At 46.7% G+C, this 19,618-nt stretch overlaps 1 protein-coding gene across 1 annotated transcript in view; it reads right to left on the bottom strand.

Annotated features, from left to right (window-relative positions):
* Positions 1–652: 652 nt before the first annotated feature.
* The window catches only part of Maml1 (mastermind like transcriptional coactivator 1), a 45,668-nt gene continuing 26,702 nt past the window's right edge, over positions 653–19,618 (bottom strand). The window contains exons 2-5 of the mRNA XM_020164210.2: positions 8,756–10,168; positions 7,171–7,416; positions 6,262–6,358; positions 653–4,071 (exon numbers count right to left, since the gene is read on the bottom strand). Of these exons, the coding sequence (XP_020019799.2) occupies positions 3,092–4,071; positions 6,262–6,358; positions 7,171–7,416; positions 8,756–10,168 (2,736 nt within the window). The 3' untranslated portion in view covers positions 653–3,091. The remainder of the gene's footprint in view (positions 4,072–6,261; positions 6,359–7,170; positions 7,417–8,755; positions 10,169–19,618) is intronic.

Here is a 19,618-nt window from a genome sequence, read left to right as displayed (position 1 = left end):
TCTTCTCCACCTTTTCAGCCTTTCCCAGGTGGACAGAGCAGGGAAGAGGCCTGAGGGGACAGGGGCAACCCACCCTGCGGACCTTTCGCAGTGGGACGCTCGCAGCAGTGCAGTGGACTCACAGAGCACGCTGTTCTCACGGTGAAAAAGCCAAATCCTACCTGCAGACGGACTAAATAGGACCTGGAGAAGAAACACTTTGAGAGTATAGTGCAGTTTTAAATACAACACCAGGACCACTACGAACTTAAAATATCCTAGTTACCTACTCCTCCCTCCCTCTCGTCATACAGGAACATGGGAGTGCCAGAGAGGCAAGACAGCCCGATTTCTCTGAGCAGAGCTAGCACTAATTTAATACCTAGCATCATCAGAACAGTGAAACCTGTTGAGATTATTCTAAGAAGGGGGGAGGAGGAAAGAGGGAGAGTGATGGAAGGATGAATCAATTAAGATACGTTGTAAACACAAATGTAAGTGTCACAATGACCTCCCGTACAATACAGATCAATAATATCATCATCATCAAACAGATATTAGCCCCCTCAAACAATAACGTGCAAAGACAGCTAAGTTAAATCGGAGAAGAAAATCCATGACTATCAAACTTCCCTTGCTATCCTGCCCCATGGGAAGTTGAATACACAGGCAGTTTCCATACTAGCAAAATATCTTTATTACTTTTATAATGATAAAACAAGGAAAGTAAAGATTTCTTTTTGGTATATACCAGAGTCAAGGGAAATAGAAGAATAAGGGGATTAATAGCATTTTTATGTACTTTTGATGACATAAAAAGTTAACAATACCAACTGTTTGCCATAAAACTTATCATAGCTCCCCCAAAACACATATATAAAGGATCATAGTTTTAAAATCTATAAAAGTAAAAAATATACAGTGGGAAGCTCTAACGCTTATTCCATCTTCAATATAAAATTGTAAACATTTATTTACACAAAGCACGTGTGTATAACAGAAGTCCGAGCACCCTTTTCTTCTGAGTCTTGGCTCTGGGAAGATGGGGATGTGCACGGAAACAGTCATCTCCTCCCTGGACTCCCCAAAGCCAGATTCATAAATAAAGCCATGGGCAGCTCTGTGGGGGGACCCCAAGAATCACATTTTATTGCTATGACACTGCAGCAAGTAAGACGCCCACTGTTTGTGTAGCCAGCCGGGGACTAAGGCAGAGTGCTGGGGCCAGTGAGCGCCCTGGGGATGGATGGGGGCAGCAGCCGGGGAGACCACCAGAGGAGTGAGGACCCATAACCAGCCTTCAGCCCTATTTTTGGTAGAAAACCTGCTGAAGTCACCCTCTTCCCCTACAGATTGGGGAACTTGCTCAGAGGGCGGCATCTTCACTGGCTTTATAACTCACCCCCTTCTGTGAGAGCTGAGCATCTGAGTTGAACATCTGGGGAGGGCGGAGAGGGCAGGGAGGGCAGGGAGGGCGGTTAAAAGGGGAAGTGGCTCATGCACCACTGGTGGTAGCTAATGGCTATTAGGATCCGAGGGGCCCAGTACCCTCAGTGTAAAAGGCACTGCCGGTGCAAACTAATTAGCAATGTGTGGACAACCCTTTATCTCCTCAAGAACGACTCAGGCTAGTCACGTGAGCATTTTCCTTGTCTTAAATCTTTATACCTACCATACTCCTTGAATGATCCATCTGGAGACTCCAGGGAAATAGAGATGGGGTTGTGGTTTCTCTACAGACCATTCTGTACATAGCCACTCCTCAGTGAATTCCTTAACTCTTTTCCCTCCGCCATCCTGCATTAAGGGTCTTGCTCTGCGTCACCATCTTGCTTTGGATCTGGACAAGTGCTCTCTTCCTTGTCTCCCACAAATAGCCCACCTGCCACATTCTAGTCTGTGGGCTCTCAGCTCAGTCAAGTCCATTAACTAATAGACCTTCGGAGAAAGTCCACATGAATCTTTAGAAAGGGTATCTTAGTGTTATAAAGCAATCTTTAAAAGTGCAAGTCATCTGAGGAGGGAGTGGCAGAAGTCAGCAAACACAGAGGAATTCCTTGCCCTGGGCTGGCCTGCAGCCTTCTTCTCCTAAGCCTTTCCTGCTAGGGTTCCCTAAAGAATTTTAATGACTCCTTTTCCCTCTCCAATGTAGTAAATCGCTGTTTCCCATTTGGGCTGGAGAGAGGAAAAGAGGAAGCAGAAAGAAAGTTCATGGAAATGAAGCCTAGGTAGAGGAAAGCCATCTGTGCACACTGAACAACCACGCGCCTAACCATGTTAATACAAGTGTCAGAAACACTGCAGAAGGTGGGGGTCACTGAACCCCTGAATCTCCACCCTCAGCCTGGGGTCCTCAAGAGTGAGTGACAACCAGGAAGGACAGAGCTCCAGAAGGAGGAGGAGCTGCTAGGAGGACCCTATCTGAGTCACCAGATCCATTATCTCACGGCATCCTGTTCCTTTTTGGCATCTGCAGTCACAGCCTGTGCTTAGGGAAATAATTTTCCAGTGACCCTCCTTCTCCCCTGGAAATTGTTGACAGAGCAGAAAAAAAACGGCTCTGAATCAAAAGAGAACCTTAGATTCTCAACGCCACTTAATCAATACAAACCACCACCTAGCCTAATCTGCTTAAAAACCTTTCTTAAAAATTTTTTAAAAAATCTCTTCTATGCTACAAATTGCAAAAAATTCTGCTATTTAAAGTTTCAACAAAAACTTGTCCCCTGCACTGAAGCAAGTAGAGATACCTTGGATAATGTCAACATGATGGCACAGGTTTTTTATAAGCCTGACACCATGGGGTTTCACTGCTGCTACTGTTGGTTTTTTTTTGGTCATCTGGGTAGGAAACCACTTCAGAACCCTATCCTGCTGTCCCAACACCAGGCAGTGATGCCAGCAGAGGGGCTGGGGCCAGCCCAACAGACCACAACTGCTGGCCTGGGAGCCCTGCAGATCTGACCAGAGCTGGGCCTCAATGAGGCTCAGGCTCTACTTGCCCAGCTACTTCCCTGGGCATAGGCTTTTGGTCCAAAGTAGTTGCTCTTCCTTGAATCTGAGAACAAAAATACACGATGTCTGAACACTAAAAACACCAAAAACCCTTCAATTACTGAGACCCTAAAAGGTCATCCAAGTCATTCATCCATTCCTCAGAAGTCCTATTCTTCAGCAGGGAGTCGATCAGGTCGGCATGTCCAGCCACACTGGACAGCCCACTGCTGCTCGGCTGCCCACTGTAGGCAAAGGGCAGCTCCTGGCCCGAAGTCCGCACAGGGTAGGCCTGGGCGCAGTGCAGTCCCGTCCGGCCGCTTATCTGTGAGGTGGGGCTCTGGCTGAAGCTCCCTAGATCAGGCCCTGCTGGGCTCAGGCCAGGCAAGCCCTGCTGCGGGCCTGCCTGGGGTGGAGCGGGTGCTGGGGCACTGGTCCTCTGATGTGTACTCACTGGGGGCAGCATGGACCCTGCAGCAGCTGCAGAGCTCATGGGGGCCATGGGCCTGCTGGACATCGCCTGGGAGAACTGTGGACTGGACATCTTCAGGTGAGCCTGCTGCATGTGGAAACTGGAGGCTGCAGTGAAGGGGCTTACGTTGCTGTTCCCTGGCGTCTGGCTGCTCAGGTTCGCCATTCCCTGATGTTGCCATGAGGCATTCTGGCCTCCCATGGCTGCTGACATCCTTGGGACCTGTGGCTTAGTTAAACCAGAGGTCAGGGTTCCCTTATTGTGCTGCTGGGAGAGGCCAGAGCTCCCCAGAGAGTTCTGTCCATAGGCAGCTGGCACCGAGGTATTCTGACCCACACTGGTCTGCCGTGAAATGTGGGCATGTCCATTGGTGGCCTGCGGAGGGGGCTGGGCAACTATCTGGGTTATGCCAGAGGCCATGCCATAGAGGCTGCTCTGAGGCATGCTCTGGGAGCCGGTGAACTGGGCCACGCCCCGGTCCTGCTGGCCTGAGTTGGTGGGGAGAGAGGAAACGGAAGTGTGTCCAGGGCCCATTGGCATCAGATTCCCAGGCTGGGGGAACACTCGAGGGCAGCTGGAGTTGGATGGACCCAAGTTGTTCATGCCAGGCACAGCAGCAGAGGATCCTAGAAGACAGAAAAATCTGTTAATGAAGCTGGCGTTTTTTGGTTGGACTGGGGTTTGAACTCAGGGCTTCACACCTGCTAGGCAAGCACTCCACTACATGAACCATGTCCCTAGGCCGCTCCTTTTCCTTTTTTACCCCCAGGCTGGCACTTCTTGATCACCACTGTGGAGACACCTCTGAGACCCAAGTTGCAGGATGCAGTCCTTCTTTTCCACAGGCAAGAAAAACAACATCCTAACATGGACAGTGGTACACTGCCAACAAGAAAGTGCTGCAGGGGAGTGGGGGGAGGAGGGCTGAAGGGGCAGAAAGTCTCCCACAGAGTAGAATGGAAGCCATGTCTGGAACAGTGACTGGACTCAGAAAGACAAAGAGGAAAGAGGGAGAATCAGTTGGCTTGTCCATTCACCTTTCAAATACCCACCAAAGTTTTGCTCAGTGTGGGCCTATGCTGGGTACTGGGGATTTCAAAATGGATCTACCCTGGCATCTGCTTTTGGGAGGCAAAGTCACCACAGCGCCTGAGAGTTACAGCCTGAGCAGCAGGCTGCAGGAACGCAGGGGCCTAAAATCTTGGTAGCCAGGAAGATTTGGGGAAGGCTTCAGAAAGATGGTAATAAACCCACGGGGGTTTAGACGTAATATATGAAGGAGCTGGTAGCTTGCTCAAGCAGTAAGTACAGCACCTGCCTCCCAAGCCAGAGGCCCTAAATTCAACCCCCCAGTACTGTCCTCCAAAAAGTAGAAGCTTAGCAATTTTACAGTTTGGAAATAAAGAGCATTCTAGGCAGAAAAGAGTGAGAACACACAATGTTGTGAAAGGCGTCTACGTGGGGACGTTAACAGGGTAGCTGTGGTTGGACTGGGGGGACAGTGTTTAGCTAATTACTAATAAGACAGAAGAGCTAGAGCAGCTAGACTAGCAGACACTGAGGATGGTATGTGAAGAGCAGGACTGGAAAGCCAAAGGGGAGCTGGTCTGAGGTTGTGGTTCAGGCCCTGCTGGGGAGAGGCTATTCTGGCCATTTGCTGAGGCAGAGAAACACGGGAAGACACTTCACCAGACCCATTGTCCATGTCATAAAATCACAAAATGGTCAAGAGAGGGAGGAGCCCAGCATGGAATCACCAGGTGTTTACTGAGCATGGCTCTGCAGAAGGTGCCATGTTTAGGACAGCAGGGAAGGCTCTTATCCTTAGGAAACTTGCTGTCTAGGGCTTCTGATCTAAGCAACAGACACATAGTGACACCACTATTTACTAAGATAGGCTCTTCTGAGTATGAGAGTCACTAGTCAAGAATTGTTATAATTTAGTTTTTGTCTTTTCTCTTCCTCGCTACTAGCATATAAAAACTAGGTTGAGGAAAAGAGGAGAGTTGAAGCAATCTTTTATTCCTGTTAACAATCTATGACAACATGAGATGGAACTGAGGCAGGAAACATGCCAGACCTGGGCTCTGGGACATCTGCAGATGTCCCCATGTCCCCATGTCCCCAGCTAACACACACAGGAAAGCTCACTAATCTCCTCCAGAACATATGTAGGCTGTGGTCAGTTGCTCTGGGACACTTTATAGTGAGGGCCACTGACCAAGGAAGGAAATAGGTTTTTAAATCTCCCACGAATAGATAAATAGGCCCTATTTTACTCTGAAATCTCTGAAATCTCTATCCTCTTCTGGAGTCCAAGCAAGCTACCTAGCACATCTCAGAGGTGACAGCTGAGACTTTAGTATGCTTCCTGTCCTTTCCTGGCTAACTGTCCACTGCTGATGCTGCTGCCTGTGACACCAAAGTGAGAAGACAGGAGGAGAGAAACCAAGCAAAGTCCACACAAGTATAGTAAGTCTTTCCTCATCTGGAGAGTTACAGAGGGGTATTGTTTGAAAGGATACCTAAGGGAAGAAGCAAATAACTCTCTTAAGAACTACAGAAGTCATTTCCTGTTGACAAGATGTCCTCCAACTCAAAAGGCTGCATAGCCAGGACCAAGCAAATGCATTGTCAGCTGTCTGTCTCTGAGACCCTCTTCTCCAGGCTTCTTTGACAGACTAAGGCCTCTAAATCTAAGTAAATTCACTTTGCATCTAACACAGGCTAGGCAGGGAGCGAGAACTTGATCAGCACTGGATAATGACCAACAGGGAACTGAGATGGTATGTCTGGTCCCCACTTCATTCTCTTACCTGTGAACTGTCCAACCTGTTGTGGGAAGGTGCTTTGTGTCGGGTCTTGGTACTGAGGGGGCGGGCGGGTCAGATGACGCTGAAACTGCTGCTTCTCCTAGAAAAAGCCCAGAACAAAACAAAACAATAAAACCCACTCAAAGAGGAAAAACAAAAACAAATGAGCAGAGTCAGGTAAGATAAAAGCAAAGTACCCAAGTATGTTACTCACAAATGGGCTACTGTAGGTTGTACTGTGCTCAGGGTACAGGCTTTGTTCTAGGTGAGGAAAACACTCTAAAATTGATTGTGGTGATGGCTGCACAACTCTGTATAAACTATAAACCACTGACCTGTACTATTTAAATGGGTGAACTGTATGCTATGTAAATTATATCCTAATAAGGCAGGTATTTTTTTTTTTCTAAAGGTAGAACTGAGGCAGTGCTCATCCTGAATCAACTGCTCTCTCTGGAGTTGGTTCCTGAGTCTTACAGGCATAATTTAAAATCCTGAGAACTCTCAGTGGTAGTCTGGGGCCTGTACGATACACCTGGTAACCAAGTGAGTGAACTGTGCATCCTGAGTCTACAACCTCAGAACCTCAGGGACATCTTCCCTCTTTACATCTTTGTTTATAACACACTTCATTTACAATAAACCTGGGCCCCATGCAGACTGATGGAGTTCAGTGGTCTGGAAGCTGCCAACCAATAACGTGGAAAAATGTCCCTTATATGTGCAGTTTCGTTAATCCCCACTAAGGAACACCAAGTGGCTTCTGATATAGGCCACCTGTCTAAGAAATGTCACACTCCTGAAAAGAGAATTTGAAAGAACAAAGCACTTGACACCAAGCATGCGAACAAGTCAGTGCAAATCACAGGCACAAGTGGAGCCTGTGTGGTTTTCTTCTGTCTTTCTCATTACCTGCTCTGCCAGAAGGTGCTGCTGTCTCTGCAGGAACTGCTGCTGTTGCTGCTGCAGGTGTTTTTGCTGCTGCTCCCTCTGTTTCTGCTGGTCCAAGAGCAACTGATGCTGCTTCATCACAGCCACCTGCTGCTGGCTGCTGAGATATGGGGAGCTGGTGTGAGTGCTGGCCACGGACACAGAAGGTGGCTGGGTCCCCACACTGGTGGCCTGGGCTGGCACCGGGACACTGGAAGGGTTCTGCTCCTGTCAACACAAACAAACGGGACAGACAAGTCAGGTGGGACAGCTGATGTCTCTGGCTGATCAGGCCAGATGAGTTTCACCAGTGAGAGCCTTACTGGAGTCTGTCTTGATGCTGAGTCTCTACTTCCCTGTTGAGCAGAGGTGGAGCCCCAAACCCACACTGTCCAAGCATCCAGGCACCAAGCAATGAACAACACTTAACACTATAGTTTTACATCAAACATGTTCAAGCTCTCCTATTTGCACAATTCTTCCAGTAAGCAATGACAACTTACAAGTGCTTGCATACTGGAATCTTTGAGGGCAGGAGCCCGCATTCTAAAAGGGGGTCTGCTGGATGGAAATGCTATGTCCTGATGATGTGAACCTGGTTCCGGGGCTATCCCTGAACAGCTTGAGACTGTGTGTCCACCCACTGTGTAGTACAAGCACTTTTCTGGGGAGAAACTGGTTAGCTTTTGTCACAAATTTGTGCTAAAAAATACTGCATGTCAATGAGAACTTTAACAGGCATTCTGCTAATACATCAACCAAAAGTGAGAGTCCTGTTGTGAGCTAACACAATGTTATTCCAACATCATTACTTATAATTAGAAGAAAAGGAGAAAACTTAACACAAGAAAAAAGCAAAAAGCAATTGTTACATAAACAAGCTTAACTTTTCTGAGCTCCTTTGCAGTTATTTGTTTGTATATGTAATCAATATTCTAATCTTAGACCTTCAGATGGTGTAATTCCTTACCATGCCCCTAGAAGCTAAGGGTCTTCTGAGCGGGGGTCTGAAAAGTGCAAAGCAGTAATCACCATGCTACTCTTCCTTTCTTCGGGTCATGTTTACTAGCTGTGTAACTTTTTTTACTTGTGTCTGTCTTCTGAGACAGTCTTTCTATGTAGCTCAGGCCAGCTCTGACTTTGAGATCCTCCTGCCTCAGCCTCCCAAGCAGGTGGGACTACCTGTATAGCTCAAGAGATTTTGAACACAGATCTGAAAGGTGGCAAAAAAGCAAAGTCTCTAAAAACCACATTAAATGAGACCATTACCTGCAAAGCACAGCCACAAATGACTTAATTGTGTGGCAGGAAAGAGACACTGGACTAAACAAGATGATTCCTCAAATGTGCAGTTAAAAATCAAATTATACTAAGAATTTTCACAAGGTTTTTGCTTATTAAAAAGTCAACACTAGATTTATTTTATACATTGTCATTCCCAAAGGAATCAAAGGACAGCAGGAGCTGCTCCCTCCTCCACTGTTCCCACACGCCCTTGAACCCAATTAGCACGTTTACCTCACTAATGGCTGCAGCAGAAGAACAGCAAGGGAAGCCAGGCACTTACCTGGCCAGGTGGAACCAGTGAACGGAAAGGCATGTTTCCTGGCTTTGGTTTCATCAGAAACAAGGAGTTTTGCTCATTATTCAGATGAGGGAGCTGCTGGGGAAGATAGGCCATCAAGGCTGATTTGGTCTGGCCAGACCCAGGGCCAGCTTGCCCACAGTCTGCTTTGTAATGAGAAAGGGGTTTTGTATTGCCGTAGTCCAACACTGACCCTTGGTTATTGACGGAGCTCTGATTCAAGTTACTCGGTGACTGGTGACTCAGCAGGTTCACATGGCTGGGCTGGAGGTAGGGACCTCCAGGTCGGGGGGAACTCTTGGTCACACCAGACATCATGATCAGTTTGGAGTTGGGGAAGTCTTGCTTGTAGCCAGGAGGGCTGGCAGGCTTCTCCATGGGGTAAGGGACATCTAAGGGACTGTGGGATGGCCCTGTCTGCTGCCATGTGGCCATCTGGCCTGGGGCTGGTGCCACGGCCTGCTGTGGGTTCTGGAGCATCTGCTCACGCTTCTGCTTGGCAGCGATCTGCTGGAGCTGGTGGGCAGAGGAGAGCTCTGAGGCCCCTCCTGGGCCCTGGCTAGGCAACACCACACTTGGGAGGGCTCTTTGTGCATTCTGGGCCTGGGCTGATGCCAGCATCAGGTTCGAACTGGGATTGTCCGCCCCGGGCTGACCAGAGGTGTGGAACAGGGTCTGAGAGCCCCCAAGGCTGGAAGAATCTGTGCTCACAGGGGCGGATGAAGGCCCCAGAAAGGTCTGTCCTGCAGACCCGGCCCTCACTTGTGGAGAGCCTAACTGTTCTTGCTCAAAGGCTGCTGGAGAGAATTCTGTCTTAATATTAATGTCCTGGGTCAGAGGTGTTTGTGTGGCAGAGCCAGAAGGCTCTGGTTCCTTCTTCTCCTCAAAATCCTCAGTAAACAGGTCTTTCATGTCTTCATCGGGCACTGACCTGTTCAGCTCCTCGATGAGTTCCTTCCATTCCTGCTCATTAAGGTTGAGGTCTGGCATGAGGTTACTCTGTGATATAGAGCCTCCAGTCCCAGTAATCATGCATGGCAGGTCATCAACAGGTTCCTGCTTCAGTTCTTTATTCAGGCTCAGAGGAAATGACTCACTGGGGTTGCTGCCTCCATTCAAGTGGAGGCTGGAGTCTGCCAGACATTTTTTGTTGATGGAGTCTAGCCCCAGCGAGTGCTTCCCACTGGACTGCAGGGCATCTCCCCCAGGAGGCTTGTCAGGCTGACCAAGGGGCGAGGCTGGAGGCAGTCCATTAGCAGACACTGCAACACCCAGAGGAGCTTCCCGGCGGGTTTTCTTATGCCCAGGAAAGAGGTCTCCATAGCCATTTTGTTGATCTCCATTCTGAGGGGATGCAGTACTGTCAAGGTTCCTCTTCACTGTATCATGAAGATGCTGAAAAACATGGAAAACACAGACTTTGGTATACTGCTACCAATAGTGACTTAAACCAGGAGCCGAATTCTTGCAATGCTCTCCTGTGTTTATACCCCCACTTATAGGAACACACCCCCATTTCCCCTTATGGCACTGCCTGGTCAGTTCAAGTTTTATCTGACCCTGGACTTGTGCTGCCCCTTCTTTCTTTCTTTTTTTTTTTTTTGGCAGTACTGGGGTTTGAATTCAGGGCTTCGTGCTTGAGAGGCAAGCACTCTACCACATGAGGCATGCCTCCAGTCCCTCCCTGTCAAATCTTAAGCATCTTCCAATCAATAACTCCTACTCACCACCCTCACAAGTCTTACCACCATTTTTTTTTTGCGGGGGGGCAGTACTGGGGTTTGAACTCAGGGCCTCATGCTTGCTACACAGGCATTCTCCCACTTGAGCTACTCTGCCAGCCCTTTTTTGTGTTGGGTATTTTCGAGATAGGGTCTTGTGGACTACTTGCCCAGGCTCACCTTGAACCACGATCCTCCTGATCTCTGCCTCTTGAGTAGGTAGGATTACAGGTGTGCACCCGGCCCTTGCCACTTCTTACCAAGACCCTTCCATGAACACAATCGTGTCTGCTCTGGCACTGTTATTCTCTGCTTCCTTATTTTCTCAACTATTCATTCAATTAACTTCATTTAGAGTCCACCAGGGCCAGTGAGAAGGACTGTGGGGGAATACTAAAGACAAATAAGGTGTTCCTAGTTCTTAATGGGCATCCAATCTCCTAGAAGATGGGGTAAAAGCAGACATGGCTATAGAATAAGGCAAATGCCCTATGCAAACAATATAGCAGTAAATGCCCTGATAACTCAGGGGCAGGAATTTCACAAGAACATGACAGTAGGGTGGGGAGGAGAGGTGATATCTCTCCACTGCCTCCCTAGCTTCACCTTTAACTGTCAGGACCTGACTCCTCCCCTGCCCAAAGGAGGAACCAGCAAACAGCCTCAAATCTTGTGCTGCTTCTTTCCTATGTTTACCTTTATTATATTTTGTTCTCCATCCCTCACCCCTAATACCATCCCTTCCTCCCATTAACTGTAAGCACCTATAGTGTGCTGTTAAAAATGTTCATGCCAGGCATGCTGGCGTACACCTATAATCTCAGCAGTTGGGAGGCTGAGACAGGAAGATCATGAGTCCCAGGCCAGTCTGGGCTACACTGCAAGACTGTCCCTTAAAAAGAGTCGGGGTGGCATGTGGCAGTCCGTGTAGTTTCATACGTTGCAGAGAAGGGCTACACTGCCGCCACACTTGTCCTAGCAGAATGCAGATGTACTTTGACCTGGGTGTCCTACCGGAGGCAGCTCTCTGGCCCCACCTCCCAGAAGAGGTTATCTACTGGATACACCAAGGGTGGTTTTTTCAACCTCTTGGTCCCAAATCTAATGCCCCCATTTCTTTTGTCTATCATATCAAGCTTTTCTTACTTCTTAACTGTTCAAGTGAACTGTAGAGTTCTATACATCTCAATTGAACATTTCTCTTTTTTGGTTGTACTGGTATTTGAACAGAAGGCCTTGTGCTTCCTAGGCAGGCACTCTACCACTTACGACAAGTCTCCAGGCCTTTTTGCTTTAGGTATTGTTTGAATAGGGTTTCATGTCTATGCCTGAGCTGGCCTGGACTGCCATACTATTAATGATTCCCATGTAGCTGGGATGACAGGCATGTGCTGCCATGCTCAACTTTTATTGGTTGAGTCGGGGGTCTTGATAACTTTTTGCCTGGGCTGGCCTCAAACCGAGATCCTCCCAATCTCAGCTTCCTGAGTAGCTAGGATTACAGATGTGAGCCACCATGCCCGGCCCAGCTAAGCATTTTTAAATCTATACATGGGTACCTAAGTTTGTCTGGGAAAAAAAACTTAGGAACGCCTAACAAATGGAACTGTAGGGCAGAGGTAAGCAACAGTCTTAGCAACCAGTTTAACAACAGGGTCTTGGTCACTACAGGACATCTGCTTTGCTTTCAAAGCAAAGTAATTGGGTTTCTTTTTTTCCTTTCCCTTGCTTCCTACTGCCACCTATGGGTAGGCTCCTAGAGTACACTCCTTATAAAATCCATAGTTTGACATTTCCTTGGAGAAGGTAAATTCATCCCCCATTTAATAGGTCAGAGGAAATAAAAACAAACTGCTAGTACTTCTTTTGTTCCTTTGAAGAAAAGTCTCTATATGTGGTCTAAGATGGCCTCAAACTCTTGATCCTCCTGCCTCAGCCTCCCGAGTGCTGGAGTTACAAGGCATGTGCCACCACACCAGGCTATATTTCTTTTATTCTGTCTTTTCTATTATTTTCTTTTGTTCCATGGAGCCAGGTCTGGGCTGGTCTGTAAACTCAAGAGCTCAATTTTCCATTTTCCTAAGGGGGAAGATGGAAACGTGAGGGGTCAAGGCATTTGATGAGTCAGCTGGCTATCCCAGATTAGAAACAGAATCCCTCTTTGCCCTAACCATTATAAAGCATGCCACTCCCTCTTTCAATAGCCACATGCAAACAGCTGCAGACAAGTTCCAAAGGAACAACTCAATTTTGCAATACCAATTGCTTGTAGCCAAAGGAAACACTCGGTCTTACTCTCAACTAACAAAATTTAAGTGGAATGATGTAGGCGGGGATGGGAAGTGTGGAATGTGGTGGCTCTGGCAGATTTTTAGGCCTTGATCATTTGCAGGAGTGCCTGATATGTGCAGGGCACTGTAGGAGAGCAAAAATCAGTATGTCTTAAAGCCTGATCTCTAGGCATTTGCAACAGAGATGGGAAGACAGCCTGAAAAGGTTAAAAGTTATATAGGAACCAACAGTAGGTGTTATAAAGTAAACGAGTCCATGAGCCCGTGCTGTACATTTGGTACTTCTGGGTGCTCAGTTCGAAGGTTCCTGTGGAACACTGAATGGTCTCAGGAGCATGCAGGATTCTAAGAGGATCCAGTTCTGAGAGATGGCGCAAGCCCATGCTTGTGGTCTGCTGGAGAAGAGTGCATGCTCAGAGATGGCTCTCCACCAAGGCACTCTGCAGGCCCACCTCTCCTCCAGCTCTCTCATGAAGAGGCTTCAGCCTCTGGGTGTTACCTGCCATCTTCTGCTCTGGATCAAGCTGGAGCCAGCCACACCTTGGGGACAATAAATCACCATCCTGCCCTCTACCCTGACCGCACTAGCTTTTCACAATGGTTCCTTGCCTCGTTGCCACTTCCTCCTTCTTTAAACCACTCAGTGTGTATTGTGGTCAAGCTCACTGAAAGAAAATGACAACACCTACTTGCAGGAGGGGTTCTCTCTTATCAGTTTCCTTACAGACTCTGAGCCATCTGGGACAGCCGCCAGTGCTTCCTACCCCTCCGCACTGGGAGTTCACCTGTCCTCCTCCCTTGTCCTAGTCTCATCTGCCCCTACCCTATCAGCCAAACACCACCTATCTCATCCCTTCCAGCTAGGACCTCGGTCCTCTGCAATGTGGCTTCCATCCCTCACAAACTGAGAATGGACTGGATGTGGGGGAAAAGTAAGGCAGGAATTAAGACTGTCTCTACAGTCAACAATGGTCTGCTGTTAAACACAGGCCATGCTTTCAGTCCTTCCCTTCCATTCCCACACCATCTGCCAGTTAGTAATTCTACTTACTTGCTTCCATCTTTAAAGTTCCCTTCCTCACATTCCCTTTCCACTCTCTCTTGCCTTCTACTTCTCAGTTCCTCTGAGAACTATCCCTTTCTCCTGCCTTCCATTGAGCATTGTAGTCTTCTTTCCTCTACACACTCTTCCTCAATGTTCTCACCCATTTCCACATCCTCATGCTCCTAGGACTGAATAGTATACCCAGAACAAGCCCAACTGCCCAGGGACCAAATGCTCAGTTAGCCCTCGCCTCTCCAACCCCCTTGGTGCACCTCAGTCACCCCGACCTTACAGTTCCTCAAATGTGTGGCTCATTCCTGCACTAGGGCCCCAACCCTCACTCTTCTCTTTGCCCAGAACACTTCTTCACTCTGCTTGCTCCAGGATGACTCATATGTAATTCAGGTCATTTTTTACTCAGTCATTCTCCACCACCTGCTCCTCCCCAGTTACCCTCTCTCCTATTTCCTTGTTGATGCCCTACCAAGGCTCCCATTAGAATAAAGAGCAGAGGCCTCTTCCCTACAACAGTAGGTGACTGACTGTGCTGTCTCTAGTCCACTCACTACACAGCTCCTGACTCCTGTCTACCTACCTGGCATGATTCTACTCAGGGCCTTACTGATAATGAGAAGAAAATCTGTCTGAAGCTGGAGTCAGCTTCTCCCAGTCCTGTTTTTCTTTTTTTTTTTTTGCCCTTCCTTGTTCCTAATCTCAGAGAATGTACTACTAGCCACTCAGTCACATAAACAAGAAACCAGAGCCTCCCCACGCCTCTTCTTCCAGTGAGTACCCAGGCTCCTGCCTCATGTACTCATCAACCACCTTAACTTTGTTTTTTTTCTTTTATTCATATGTGCATACAATGTTTGGGTCATTTCTCCTCCTTCCCTCCGCCCCCTCCCTTACCTACTCCTTAACTTTGTTTTTTTGTTGTTATTTGTTTTGGTTTTGCTGGGACTGAACCCAGGGCCTCCCTCATGCTAGGCAAGCATTCTATTACTGAGTTATATCCCCAAACCTAACTTTTCTTTTTCTTTCTTTCTTTGAACTCAGGGCCTACACCTTGAGGCACTCCACCAGTTGTTGTTTTTTTTTTTTTTTTTTTTGTGATGGGCTTTTTCAAGATAGGGTCTAGAGAACTATTTGCCTGGGCTGGCTTTGAACCACCATCCTCCTGATCTCTGCCTCCTGAGTAGCTAGGATCACAGGCATGCGCCACTAGCACCTGGCTTCTAGTTTTTCTTGATTCCACCCACTTGTCCCCATCTACTTAACAACACTAGTTTCTCTTCCCTGGATTATTTTTAACTGTGTCTACAGTCAATCTTGTCACAGCCCCGACCCAACCCCCATCTACATTCCACACCATGGTCAAATAATGGTGCTAAAGAGCAAATCACATCATTCCATTTCTTAAAGCCCTTCAGCAGTTCCTGTGTTCATAGTCCCTGAGTTTAGCTCTGCTGTCCTTCGTGATTCTCCAACCATACCCAGGCTGTAATAGGGGTGTGGTCCCCTGGGACTCCCCAAAAATGTAGGCTGAAACATATAATCTGAATTTTGTTTATTAATTTTAATCTTTGCTTAAGATAGGATCTTGCTACATAGCCAGGCTGCCCTTGAAGTCCTCCTGCCTCAGGCTCCTGAGTGCTGGGAATACAGGTGTGTACCACCACACCCAGCCAGAATTTTTAAAGTAACAACTGCTAAATTGTCAATTTCAGCCTAACATCACGCTCCTTCTTCCACATCTCATGAGCTGTACTGGCACCCTGTATGTGTACTCAGAGGCTCCTCAGGAGTCCTGCTATTTCTAGATACAAGTCATTACTTACCAAGTGTGCCATGCTGACTACTCATTACCAGTTATGTAATTATTGTAACAACTGACCACTTCCAATTAGTTCAGTAAATCCCATTCAACCTTCACACCAAGCATGAGGATGAGGATTAATGTTCCTGTGTTATAGCTGATGAAGTTGGTTGTAGTAATTAGCTGTCTTGGGAGGATCCCTTGAGAATGTTGGGGGGTCCTGCCCAACCTAGTCACCTGTGTCAGAACAACAACTAGGCCTAGGAGGAGCTTAAGTGAAACACCAGCAGCTGAGTGGGGTGAGTCAGAGTTTCAGACTGCACAAACAAGGAGCACCTTTCCCAAAGCTAAGCGGGAAGAGCCCCATCAACGTGTCATTACCAGAAAAACGGGCTTTGTGTGATGAAATCCCACATACCAGGGCCACAGTGATTCTTTTTAAGGTAAAGAAAAACAATAAGAAACTGCCCATACCTATTGCTAAAAAGTCCCACTTTTACAATATTATTACAATATTAGTAATAGTTTAAAATAGTCATCAACTTAGAATGTGAACCCAGCTTGGGGAGCTCTAAAGATCTCTGTGGGCTCCACTCTGTTCACTGAATCCAGAAGAAGACGCACAAAAGATGGTGAGTTTGTTGTAGAATGATGCATTTTCCAGAAAACTTTATAGTTTGGGGACATAAACATTTTCATCACTTTCTATTTTTATTCTGAAACAGTTGCAGGTTATCAGGAGTTACAACGTAGTACCGAAAGGTCCTGCTTAACTTAAGCACCTCTACCACCAGCCCTGACTGGAGTTTATCTTTTTCTTCCCAGCACTGGGGGTTCAACACAGGTCCTTGTGCTTACTAGGCAGGCACCCTACCACTTGAGCCACTCTACCAGCCCTGTTAAAAGCTTTTTAAAAAGCTACTTTTAAAGTTGGGTGTGGTGGCACACATCTGTAATCCCAGCTACACAGGAGGAGGAGGCAGGACAGTCTTGAGTTTGAGGACAAACTTGAAAAAACAAAACAAAACTCAAACTCAAACAAACTCAAAAAACAAAAAACCCACAAAAACCCAAAAAAGGCTGGGGCATGCCATGTGCAAGTCCCTGGATTCAATCCCAACTGGGGGGTGGGGGGAGGTTAAAAAAGGCTATTTAAGAAAACAAGGCTGTAGGGTGTGTTGGATAATAACTAATCCCAGAATGTGGAAGGCTGAGGCAGGAGGATCACAAGTTGGGAGGAAAATCTAGTAAACACAGCAAACCCCTATCTCAAAAACAAATCAAGGGGCTTGATTTATAGCTCAAAGCCCTGAGTTCAAACCCTAGTACACCAAAAAAAAACAAGGCTGGGCGTGGTGGCTCATGCTTGTAATTCTAGCTACTTAGGAGGCAGAGATCAGGAGGATTTTGGTTTGAGGCTAGACCAAGCAAAAAGTTAGTGAGATCCCATCTCAAACAATGGTTGAGCATGGTTGTGGGTGAGCACCTGTCATCATCCCAGCTACGCAGGGAAGCACAAACCGGAGGACTGTGCTCCAGGCTGGTCTGGTGAATAAAGTGAGACCCTATCTCAAAAATAGCAAACACAAAAAGGACTGGCAAAATGGTGTAAGTGGTAGGGTTTATGCTTCACAAACACAAAGCCTTCAGTACTGCCAAAAAGAAAGAAAAGAAAAAAGAAAGGTTATGTAAGCATTTAATACAATATATTCTCCAGCATGATTATAAAGCAGAAAGCTCGAATTCACCGAGGAAACTATACTGATGTTTGTATTCGACAGGCAGTCAGTATATTCTCTTCACTATAGAAAAACCAACATGAGAAACCAAATTAGGCTCAGAAGCTTGCTTGACAAACGAGAAAACAAAGCAGGCTAACATTAACTGGCTGAGTGACCTTAGTTAAGACCTAAGCCACTTAGGATCTGCTTCTTGAACTTTAAAATGAAGATGCCAGGGAGGCTTAGATAATGCTATGCTTCTAGTATCAATTATTTCCTCCTATAGGGAAATGCTCTTAGGGGTTCATCAAGGTCCTACTACACACACAGACTGTGAGTATAATAATTTTAGAGAATACAGTAATTTAAAACAATCCATTATTCCTTTTCACTATGTTCTATGCAGGGCAGTAAGACTCCGGCATAAAAAGATCAGTAAGACACAGATCTTGTTTCCAACCCTCTGGGATGTGACAAAGAAGCTATAGAGGTGGCAACAGAGTACTAAAGGATGAAGAGAAGGGACAATAGGACAGTGTGGGGATGGCAGGGTGGTCTCAGAGAAGGGACACCTGAGTTAGATATTTAAAGATCAGGGAAGTCATTCAGAAGAGAGGAAGTCATCCCAGGATGAGAGGAAAGGTAAAGAACAAATGAATACCAAGTGGCAGTGAGCAGAAGGAGGCAAGTAGAAAATAAGAAGTAATTTAACGTTGCTGAGGACAATGGGTATGATAGGGAGTCCTGAAAGAGAAAGCCTGGCAATGGATCGCAATGGCAAGGTCATTTAAGGAGAACTTCAAAGTACACAAAACCACAGAGAACAGTGTGATAAACCCCCAAATAGCTAGCACCCAACTTAAATCAGTACTTGAATAATTTTGTTTCATTTTTACCTAACCTCACAAAAAGGATTATGTAGAAGACAAATCTTAGCATCATTTAATCCACAATCTATCTTAGTGTACATATATATATGTCTTCTAAAAAAACTCTGAGTATCCCTCCATGCTATAAAAAAACTCATGTGTAGATACATATGTATATAAAAACACAACATCCTTATCACACCTAAAGTACTAACAGTTATTTATTATGCTGCATCCTGTCCGCCATGAAGAAGCTCCTCCACCACCCTCTCCCGCCGTCACGATGTTCTTTCTGCCCAAACACAAAGCCAAGCGACCACAGATTGAACCCTCTGAAACCCTGACACACAAAATGACTTTGGGGCTACACCTAGGATTGGTAAAGTCTCAGAAATAGAGGGCATACCACTACAGGCAACACATGGCAAGTGGGAGAAATGGTCACCAGCAGCGCTCATGTCAGTACTTAGAAGTGGAAGTGCTGGGACATGTGAGAGAGGGCATGCAACAGGGGTCTGAATCTGCTTTATTTCGTTTGGCATGATCTCCAGTTTGACCCATTTTCCTACAGGTGACGTGATTTGGGGTTGTTTTGTTTTTTGGTGATACTAGGGATTGAACTCAGTGCCTCATGTTTGCTAAGCAAGTCCTCCATCACTGAGTCACAACCCCAGTCCTTTTGCTTTGTTTTTCAGATAGGGTCTCTTGTGTTATCCTCCTACCTTCATTTCCCAAGTAGCTGGGATTACAGCCATGAATCATCACATCAAGCTCGGGTCTCACTAATTTTTTTGTTGGGGCTGGGCTCAAACACTGATCCTCCTATCTCTGCCTTCCAAGTAGCTGGGATTACAGGAGTGTTCCACTATGACCAGCTTGTTTTTTCTTTTCTTCTCTTTTTTTTTGCAGTACTGGGGCTTGAACTCAGGGCCTACACCTTTAGCCACTACACCAGCCCGTTTTTTGTGATGGGTGTTTTCGAGATAGTGTCTCACGAACTATTTGCCCAGGGTGGTTTTGAACCGCAATCCTCCTGATCTCTGCCTCCTGAGTTACTAGGATTACAGGCATGAGGCACCAGCATCTGGCCTCTTTTTTTGACAGCATTGAGGTTTGAACTCAGGGCCTCACACTTGCTAGGTAGGTGCTCTACCACTTGAGTCATACCTCCACTCCATTTTGCTGTGGTTATTTTGGAGATGGAGAGTCATGAACTATTTGCCTGGGCTGGCTTTGAATCATGATCCTCCCAATATCTGCCTCCCAAGTAGCTAGGATTATAGGAGTGAGCTATCAGGTGCCCAGCTGTTTATCTTCTTGATTATAGCCACTCTGACTGGGCTGAGATAGAGTCTCAGTGATTTGCATTTCCTTGATGGCTA

The sequence above is a fragment of the Castor canadensis genome, chromosome 16 (genome assembly GCF_047511655.1).
Source record: "Castor canadensis chromosome 16, mCasCan1.hap1v2, whole genome shotgun sequence".
NCBI classification, from domain to species: domain Eukaryota; kingdom Metazoa; phylum Chordata; class Mammalia; order Rodentia; family Castoridae; genus Castor; species Castor canadensis.
Note: the sequence above shows the minus strand (reverse complement) of the source record. Positions and strands in the feature narration are given on the sequence as shown.